The sequence below is a fragment of the Anolis sagrei genome, chromosome 3 (genome assembly GCF_037176765.1).
Source record: "Anolis sagrei isolate rAnoSag1 chromosome 3, rAnoSag1.mat, whole genome shotgun sequence".
NCBI classification, from domain to species: Eukaryota; Metazoa; Chordata; class Lepidosauria; order Squamata; family Dactyloidae; genus Anolis; species Anolis sagrei.
This window is the reverse complement of record NC_090023.1, coordinates 52,102,407-52,112,907: the sequence shown is the minus strand read 5'-3', so window position 1 is coordinate 52,112,907 and position 10,501 is coordinate 52,102,407. Positions and strand designations below refer to the sequence as shown.

General features: G+C 45.1%; 1 protein-coding gene across 1 annotated transcript in view; it reads left to right on the top strand.

Annotated features, from left to right (window-relative positions):
* The first annotated feature begins 3,761 nt into the window (after positions 1-3,761).
* Positions 3,762-10,501, top strand: part of MAEL (maelstrom spermatogenic transposon silencer) — a 28,804-nt gene continuing 22,064 nt past the window's right edge. Inside the window, exon 1 of the mRNA XM_060770581.2 lies at positions 3,762-3,952. Coding sequence (XP_060626564.2) covers positions 3,821-3,952 — 132 coding nt within the window. The 5' untranslated portion in view covers positions 3,762-3,820. The remainder of the gene's footprint in view (positions 3,953-10,501) is intronic.

Genomic DNA, 10,501 nt, shown 5'->3' with positions numbered 1-10,501 from the left:
GGACACATTCCAGCTTGTCAATATCTCTCTTGAATTGTGGTGCCCAGAATTGGACACAATATTCCAGGTGTGGTCTAATCAAAGCAGAATAGAGGGGTGACTTCCCTAGATCTAGACACTATGCTCCTATTGATGCAGGCCAAAATCCCATTGGCTTTTTTTGCCGCCACATCACATTGTTGGCTCATATTTAACTTGTTGTCCACGAGGCATGGGCAAACTTCAGCCCTCCACGTGTTTTGGACTTCAACTCCCACAATTCCTAACAGCCTGGGAGTTGAAGTCCAAAACACCTGGACGGCCGAAGTTTGCCCATGCCTGAGCTATACTATAGAATTAATGCAGTCTTGCACCTTTTTAATTGCCAAAGGTCAATGCTATGGGATACTGGGGCTTGTAGGTTTGGTGAGGCAGCAGCCTTTGGCAGACAGGGCACAAGCCTTGTAAGCTACAATTCCCACAATTCTGTAGCATTGCGCCCTGGCAGTTAAAGCAATGTCCAACTTTTTCACCTCCACAAGGCTGATGCAACCTGAGGAAACATTACACCACTTCCAGCTTCATTCTCTCAGGCCCCTTCTACACTGCCATATAATCCAGATTATCAAAGCAGATAACCCATATGATCTGCTTTGAACTGGATTATATGAGTCTACACTGCCATATAATACAGTTTAAAGCAGATAATCTGGATTTTATATGGTGGTGTAGAAGGGCCCTTAGGGCCCTTCCAGGCATGCCCTATATCCCAAGATCTGATCCCAGGTTTTCTGTTTATTCCAAATTATCTGGCAGTGCGGACTCATAGAATCCAGTCTAAAGCAAAAAACCTGGGAACAGGTCCTAGGATACAGGGCATGTCTGGAAGGGCCCTTAGTTTAACCTGTTCCCTTTCCATACAGATATTCCAGAAAGGAATAGATGTCCTTGAATTCTTGTTCTTTCTGCCTGGCAGTCCAACAAGATGTAAAGGCCCCGACTCTCTCCCAATGCCCCTTCTTTTCTAGTCTTTTCATAACTACTCAAATTAATTGCAACCCTCGGTTACCTGATAAAGCAGGCATAGGCAAACATGGGCCCTCCAGGTGTTTGGAACTTCAACTCCCACAATTCCTAACAGCCTCCAGCCCTTTTCTTTTCTTATTGGCAGAGCTCCTCTTTCATTAGCAACTGCATAATGATACACTTTGCATCTGAAACATTTCTAAGAGTCCTTCCACACAACCCCTTATCCCAGAGTATCAAGGCAGGAAATCCCGCAATATCTGCTTTGAACTGGGATATCTGAGTCCACACTGTCATATTTGTTATTTATTCGTTCAGTCGCTCCCCACTCTTTGTGACTTCATGGACCAGCCCACACCAGAGCTCCTTGTCAGCCGTCGCCACCCCCATATATTCCAGTTTAAAGCAGATATTGTGGGATTTTGTGCCTTGATATTCTGAGATAGAGGGCTGTGTGGAAGGGCCCTAAGACTTTCCTTCCATGCAGGGAACAGCTTAGAAAAGGAAAGGGCCTGAGACTGTTAGGAATTGTGGGAGCTGAAGTCCAAAACACCTGGAGGGCCCAAGTTGGGAGCTGAAGTCCAAAACACCTGGAGGGCCCAATACCTCTTATAAGGTCTTGAAAGCAACAGGAAAATAAAAAACTACCATTTTATTCCTCTCCCTCCCTCTCTCTTATCTTTCTCTCTGCCCTTGCCCTTTCCTTCCCTCTTTTCCCTTTCTCTCCCCACCCACCCTGAGTCCACACTGCCATATATTCCAGTTCAAAACAGGTATTGTGGGATTTCCTGCCTTGATATTCTGGGATATAGGGCTGTGTGGAAGGGCCCAAAGAGAGGAGGAAGAAAGGGAGAGAAGGGACAGAGAAAAGAAAGAAAGAAAAAGGAGAGGGTGGGGAAAGGAAGGGAAAAGAGTGAAGGAAAGGGCAAGGGGGGAAAGGGCCCTTTCACACAGCCCTATATCCCAGAATATCAAGGCAGAAAATCCCACAATATTTATTTGTATTTCGTCCTATCTCCCCAAAGGGACTCAGGGCGGATTCCAATCATAAAAGGCATATATTTAATGCCTGAACATAACAAGCAATAAGCACGTGATAACGAAAATTGACAACTCAACATATAAAAGCAAACTTTTAACAACTGAAATTAAGAAATGCAACCTATTATATCAAACATGAAACGAAACAAAACATCAAACAGAAGCGTCAGTTTCCCAGAACCAGCAGGATTCCTAGGGGCAAGAAAACTGAGCTAGTGGGGGAAACGGCACGGGTACAGATGGCCAATATTAATCAGAGGTTTAACGACAGTATTACCATGTCTTCCTCCTCATCTTCATAAGCCAGTGAACAAAAGTAAGTTTTCAGCTGCTTCTTAAAGGCAGGGAGGGAGGAGGGGTATCTTTAGTTCCTTAAGAAGGAAGTTTCATAGGTGAGGAGCAGCCACAGAAAAGGCCCTTTCTCTCGTTCCCACCAGCCACACTTGGGACAGGGGTGGGACCGAGAGCAGGGCCTCCTCTGATGACCGCAGTGTCCGAGTTGGTCTGTAGTGAGAGACACAGTTCGTCAAATAGTTCGTCAGCCTGGACCTGAGCTGTTTAGGGCTTTACAGGTAATGACCAGCACTTTGTATTTAGCCCAGAAGCAGATTATCAGCCAGTGGAGCAACATGGGAGTGGATCTCTCCCTGCACGGAGCTCCAGTTAATAATCTGGCTGCTGATCCCTGAACCAGTTGAAGCTTCTAAATTATCTTCAAGGGCAGCCTCATGTAGAGAACATTGCAGTAGTCTAAGCAGGATGCAACTAAGGTGTCAAATCTAGCATGTCAAGTGCATCCGATGCACAAGTTTTCACTGTATGAAGGCGCTCCTGGCCACCGCTGACACCTGGGGTTCCAGGGTCAGCAATGAGTCCAGGATCATGCCCAGACTGCAGGCCAGTGTCTTCAAAGGGAATGAGACTCCATCCAACACAGGCTGTAATCCCACACCCTGACTAAAAAGGTCCAAGAATGTGCTTTCATTATAGAATGCAGTCTGATCCCACTTTAAGTTGCATTATTTTGGGCTTGGCCTCATGTTAGCCACCCCGAGTCCCCTTTGGGGAGATTATAATAATAATAATAAAACTTTATTTATAGCCCGCTACCATCTCCCCATGGGACTTGGTGCAGCCAAGCCCACAGTACACCAGTAAACAAAGGCAATAGCAAAAAACAATCAATACAAAACAATTAATATAAATCACATAAACAAAAATAAACAATAAACAAGATGGTGGTGGATTATAAATAAAGTATATTAGTAGTAGTACGGCTCAATGCTCTGGAGTCATGGGAGTTACAAGATCTTGAGCCTTCTCTGTCCAAGAATGCCAAACTATAAATCCCAATGACTCTAGAATTCCCTTCGGAAAGAGGTCAGTTAGATTTGGTCCCCTCCTCATTCTGCTTCTCAAAACAGATAAAACCCTTGTTATTATTATTCCAAGCTCCTTTGGGCTTGGATCTGGGTTAGCAGAGTCCACACTCAGGCCTGTGTGCCAGGGCCCTTACTCTCTCTCCTTCCTTCTTGCAGCTGCTAAGTTCCACTGCGAAGATGACGTCACCTCTCCTGGGCTCCCTCCGCTGCGCACGCGCTCTTCGGGCCCAGTAAGCCCCGCCCCTTTCCCAACCGCCGTTCCCCGCCGGCACGTGCTGGCTTCTCGGCATCGTCGCGCGCTTGGCACTTCCTCTCGTTTGGAAGCAAGGGGAGGGGCTCGCTCTTCCTCTCTCTCTCTCTCTCTTTCTCTGTTTCTCTGTCCGCTGAAGGAGATGCCGAACCGAAAGAAAGTGCGGAACGCCTATTTCTTCTTCGTCCAGGAGAAAATTCCGGAGCTGAGGCGGCGTGGCCTGGTGGTTGGCGGCGTGGCCGAGGCCGTCCCCTACTGCTCCGACGACTGGGCGGTGAGCCTCGCCGCCTTTCTCCTTTTAGGCCCCGTTGGCCTCGCTTTCCTCCCCTGACCAGCCTCTCCAAACTGGGCCTTTGTTTTTCCCGCTCTTTTCTAGTCAAAGCTTCAAGAAAAGAAACTTTTTGCCTAAGTTGCAATAGTACAGAAATATCTAAAACGATGTGTTTCACGTTGATCAATCATTTTCCTCCCTAAGTGAAAAAACTTCATTGAATAGCCTTGTAGCTTCCAAGCCTGGCTGCTTCCTGCCTGGGGGAATCTTTTGTTGCGAGGTGTTAACTGGCCCTGATTTGTTTCTTGTCTGTTGTTGTTGTTGTTCATTCGTTCAGTCGTCTCCGACTCTTCGTGACCTCACGGACCAGCCCACGCCAGAGCTCCCTGTCGGCCGTCACCACCCCCAGCTCCTTCAAGGTCAGTCCAGTCACTTCAAGGATGCCATCCATCCATCTTGCCCTTGGTCGGCCCCTCTTTTACTTTCTACTTTCCCCAGCATCATTGTCTTCTCTAGGCTTTGCTGTCTCCTCATGATGTGACCAAAGTACTTCAACTTTGTCTCTAGTATCCTTCCCTGCAATGAGCAGTCGGGCTTTATTTCCTGGAGGATGGACTGGTTGGATCTTCTCACAGTCCAGGGCACTCTCAGAACTTTCCTCCAGCACCACAGTTCAACACCACAGTTTCTTGTCTGGAATTAATTAATTAGTCACCTACGGATGTGAGAGCTGGGCCATAGGGAAGGCTGAGCGAAGGAAGATAGCATCATGTCCCAAATGCACTTTGTTAGAGATTTAGGATTGTCTGCACATTGCACCACCTCCAAAAACCTACATTTTACCTGTTATATCCAGCACTTTTTAAATTTTGTCCATTACATTTGGCCCGGCCTTAGGTTTTAAATACATCATAGTGTCATGTTTTTAGTGTTTTATTGTTTTGCTTCATGTTTTATTATTTGCTTTATGAGTTTTACTGTTGTATTTGTTTTACTGTTGTTTTGTTGTGGCCTTGGCCTTTGTAAGCCACATCAAGTCCTTCGGGATATGTTAGCGGGATATAAATAAAGTTAATAATAATAAAGATAGATGCTTTTGAACTGTGGTGTTGGAGGAAAGTTCTGAGAGTGCCTTGGACTGCGAGAAGATCCAACCAGTCCATATTTCAGGAAATAAAGCCCGACTGCTCACTGGAGGGAAGGATATTAGTGACAAATGGAGTATTTTGGCCACATAATGAGAAGATAGGAAAGCTTGGAGAAGACAATGTTGCTGGGGAAAATGGAAGGAAAAAGGAAGAGGGGCCAACCAAGGGCATGATGGATAGATTGTATCCTTGAAGTGACTGGCTTGACCTTGAAGGAGCTGGAGGTGGTGATTGCTGACAGGGAGCTCTGGCGTGGGCTGGTCTATGAGGTCACGAGTTGGAAGCGACTGAACAAATAAACAACAAACAATTTTTAAAAACCCTCTAAAATCAGGGCAGCAAATAAAGATCAACACTCAAAAAGCAGGGGAATTCTGGACATGAAACAATCAGGGCCAGCTAACACCTCCCAACAAAGGATTCCCCCAGGCAGGAAGCAGCCAGGCTTTGAGGCTGCAAGTCAGTTGCAACATTCACACTTGCCTCAAGCAGACAAGAGTTCTTTCCCTGGGCATTATTCCACAGATCTAGAAACCCCACTTTCCTAGTTTCCAACAAACCTCACAACTTCTGAGAATGCCTGCCATAGATGTGGGCAAAATGGCCATACAGCCCGGAAAACTCACAGCAACCCAATGTTGTAATATAATATATATACTACAGCTTACAATTTAATACAATACATTATAGCATACTAATAGTATAATGTACTGGTGGCATATTATATGTGTACTTACTTACTAACTTAGGCGATCCCTCGCTTTCCAAGGATGATTGTCATCCAATATTCTTGTGGGTCCGTATGTGGCTGTAGAGCCCTATTCTTGCTCTGCATCTTCTTCCGCAGTGAGGGCACTGGTTTCCAGATGGAAGGCGGTTTCGGCCGGGGTGGGCTTGACGCGCCTTCCTCTTGGCACGTTTCTCTTTTTCACCCTCCACTCGTGCCTCCTCAAATTCTGCAGCACTGCTGGTCACAGCTGACCTCCAGCTGGAGCTGTCAAGGGCCAGGGTTTCCCAGTTCTCACAGTCTATGCCAGAGTTTTTAAGGTTGGCTTTGAGCCCATCTTTAAATCTCTTTTCCTGTCCTCCAACATTCCGTTTTCCGTTCTTGAGTTCGGAGTAGAGCAGCTGCTTTGGGAGACGGTGGTCGGGCATCCGGACAACATGGCCGGTCCAGCGGAGTTGGTGGCGGAGGACCATCACTTCAATGCTGGTGGTCTTTGCTTCTTCCAGCACGCTGACGTTTGTCCGCTTGTCTTCCCAAGAGATTTGCAGGATTTTCCGGAGGTAGCTCTGATGGAATTGTTCCAGGAGTTGCATGTGACGTCTGTAGACAGTCCACGTCTCACAGGCATAGAGCAGGGTTGGGAGGACAATAGCTTTATAAACAAGCACCTTGGTATCCCTACGGATGTCCCGGTCCTCAAACACACTCTGCTTCATTCGGAAAAATGCTGTGCTTGCAGAGCTCAGGCGGTGTTGTATTTCGGCGTCGATGTTGACTTTGGTGGAGAGGTGGCTGCCAAGGTAGCGGAAATGATCAACATTTTCTAATGTTACACCATTAAGCTGTATCACTGGCATTGGAGAGGGGTTGGCTGGTGTCTGCTGGAAAAGCACCTTGGTTTTTTCAATGTTCAATGACAAGCCAAGCTTCTCGTATGCTTCTGCAAAGGTGTTTAGAGTGGCTTGTAGATCTTCTTCTGAATGCGCACAGACGACGTTGTCATCAGCATACTAGAGTTCTATAACATGTTGTTGTGACCTTGGTTTTGGCTTTCAGTCTGCTGAGGTTGAATAGCTTGCCATCTGTCCGATAGATGATTTCCACTCCGGTGGGAAGGGAATTATATGTGTAGTGGTATAATAATATAGTACAATATAATATTATATATGTTGTTGTTCATTCGTTCAGTCGTCTCCGACTCTTCGTGACCTCATGGACCAGCCTACGCCAGAGCTCCCTGTCGGCCGTTACCACCCCCAGCTCCCTCAAGGTCAGTCCAGTCACTTCAAGGATGCCATCCATCCATCTTGCCCTTGGTCGGCCCCTCTTCCTTTTGCCTTCCACTTTCCCCAGCATAATTGTCTTCTCTAGGCTTTCCTGTCTCCTCATGATGTGGCCAAAGTACTTCAACTTTGTCTCTAGTATCTTTCCCTCCAGTGAGCAGTCGGGCTTTATTTCCTGGAGGATGGACTGGTTGGATCTTCTCGCAGTCCAAGGCACTCTCAGCACTTTCCTCCCAACACCACAGCTCAAAAGCATCGATCTTCCTTCGCTCAGCCTTCCCTAAGGTCCAGCTCTCACATCCGTAGGTTACTACAGGGAATACCATGGCTTTGACTAGGCGGATCTTTGTTGCCAGTCTGATGTCTCTACTCTTCACTATTTTATCGAGACTGGACATTGCTCTCCTCCCAAGAAGTAAGCGTCTTCTGATTTCCTGGCTACAGTCTGCATCTGCAGTAATCTTTGCACCTAGAAATACAAAGTCTGTCACGGCCTCCACGGTTTCTCCCTCTATTTTCCAGTTGTCAATCATTCTTGTTGCCATAATCTTGGTTTTTTTGACGTTTAGCTGCAACCCGGCTTTTGCGCTTTCTTCTTTCACCTTGATTAGAAGGCTCCTCAGCTCCTCCTCGCTTTCGGCCATCAGAGTGGTGTCATCTGCATATCTGAGGTTGTTAATGTTTCTTCCAGCAATTTTCACCCCAGCTTTGCATTCATCCAGCCCCGCACATCGCATGATGTGTTCTGCGTACAAGTTAAAAAGGTTGGGTGAGAGTATGCAGCCTTGCCGTACGCCTTTCCCAATCTTGAACCAGTCTGTTGATCCGTGGTCAGTTCTGACTGTTGCTACTTGGTCCTTGTACAGATTCCTCAGGAGAGAGACAAGGTGGCTTGGTATGCCCATCCCACCAAGAACTTGCCACAATTTATTATGATCCACACAGTCAAAGGCTTTAGAATAGTCAATGAAGCAGAAGTAGATGTTTTTCTGACACTCCCTGCCTTTCTCCATTATCCAGCGGATATTGGCAATCTGGTCTCTCGTTCCTCTGCCTTTTCTAAACCCAGCTTGAACATCTGGCAACTCTCGCTCCATGTATTGCTGGAGTCTTCCTTGCAGGATCTTGAGCATTACCTTACTGGCATGAGAAATAAGGGCCACTGTACGGAAGTTTGAGCAGTCTTTCGCATTTCCCTTTTTTGGTATGGGGATATAAGTTGATTTTTTCCAGTCTGATGGCCATTCTTGTGTTTTCCATATTTGCTGGCAAATGGCATGCATCACCTTGACAGCATCATCTTTTAAGATTTTAAACAGTTCAGCTGGGATCCCATCATCTCCTGCTGCCTTGTTGTTAGCAATGCTTCTTAAGGCCCATTCAACCTCACTCCTCAGGATGTCTGGTTCTAATTCATTCACCACACCGTCAAAGCTATCCTCGATATTGTTATCCTTCCTATACAGATCTTCTGTATAGTCTCGCCACCTTCTCTTGATCTCTTCAGCTTCTGTTAGGTCCCTGCCATCTTTGTTTCTTATCATACCAATTTTTGCCTGAAATTTACCTCCAATGTTTCTAATTTTCTGGAAGAGGTCTCTTGTCCTTCCTATTCTGTTGTCTTCTTCCACTTCCATGCATTGCTTATTTAAAAATAGTTCCTTATCTCTTCTGGCTAACCTCTGGAATTGCGCATTTAACTGGACATATCTCCCCTTTTCACTGTAATTGTAATGTAATACAATATAATATATTATGATATTGTAATATAATACTAATATATTAAGTGGAGACCTCAGTGGTGCAGTGGGTTAAACCGTGGAGCTGGGAAGCGGGGTGAGCTCCTGTTGTAAGCTCCAGCTTCTGCCAACCTAGCAGTTAAAAAACATGCAAATGTGAGTAGATCAATAGGTACCTCTGGAAAGGTAATGGTGCTCCATGCAATCATGGCGGCCACATGACCTAGGAGGCGTCTACAGACAACGCCGGCTTTTTGGCTTAGAAATTGAAATAAGCACCAGCCCCCAGAATCGGACATGACTAGACTTAATGTCAAGGGGAAACCTCTACTTTTAATATATTATCATACTACTGGTAATATATAATAATACTGTTTTATTGTTGTATATTTTAAGTTGTAATGTTTTTAATTGTGAGCCACTTTGAGTCTCCGTATGGAGAAATGCAGAGAGAGATAAATAAAAAATAAAACACACTAATCAAACTGGTTTAGCCATTTTATAAAAGAGGCACCATTTTACTATGCAATTGAATGTCATAGAGCTTGAGCATCAGTAGATGGGGTCTACTGGGGTGTGCTATTGTTGTCTCATTTGAGAAAACTGGTAAAATCTTAATGCATTAATGACATGAATTAATGTAGTATTTACTTATACTACAACAGCAACAGTGTCACTCTATGGCAGGCACGGGCAAGCTTTGGTCGTCCAGGTGTTTTGGACTTCAAATCCTAACAGCCTGTTAGAAATTGTGGAAATTGAAGCCCAAAACACCTGGGGGGGGCTGAAGCTTGCCCGTGCCTGCTCTGTGGGCTTTGAATTTCAGCTGAAAAAGCTGGATAAAATACATAAGCAAAAAAAAAGGGGGGGGGGGTGAGCAGAAATGCTGAAGAAGGAATTATTCAAACAATCTGAAGTTTGTAGAAGTTATATTACAGCTCCTAATACTTACAGGAAAACCCAACAAGAGTAAAGGCAAAGCTGGCCACAGACAGCTCCTTGTGTCTCATTTTGGCTCTGGTCATAAGGCGTTTCCCCAAAAGCAGCCTTTGCTCACCAAAACAATAACTTGGAAGACGCAGGAGCAGATTGTGCAAGGCTACCCCAACAACCAACCATTTATTTATTTATTTATTTATTTGCTATATTTGTATACCGCCGTTTCTCAGCCTAGCCGGCGACTCAACGCGGTTTACAACATAATATAACAATCAACAATATACAGTTAAAAGCATAAAAAACATAAAACACAATTCATACATCAATACCAATCCAGTTCAACTCTTAACTAAAAACGTGATCCAGTTCATGGCATGAAAAACCATGGCATGAAAGCATTTGCAGGGAAGAAACAATCTGAAACACAAGGTTTTTTAAATTATTATTTTGTTGGTTAGTGCTATGCTAATGTATGGACAGGCATACCCTACTGTAACCTGCCATTCCACCAATCATCAGGCTCTCTTTTTGTACTTCACCATTTTATAAAAGTTTTACTATCCCATTCTACACAGGGTGTTTTAAAAAATGGGACTCAATTTGAAACCACTATATCTTTGTAACCATGAACTATTCATGAATGAAACTCCTACCACTTGAGAGAGGGGAGCATAGAGTTTGCTCACTACTAGATGTCTCTCCCAGCACACAAACTG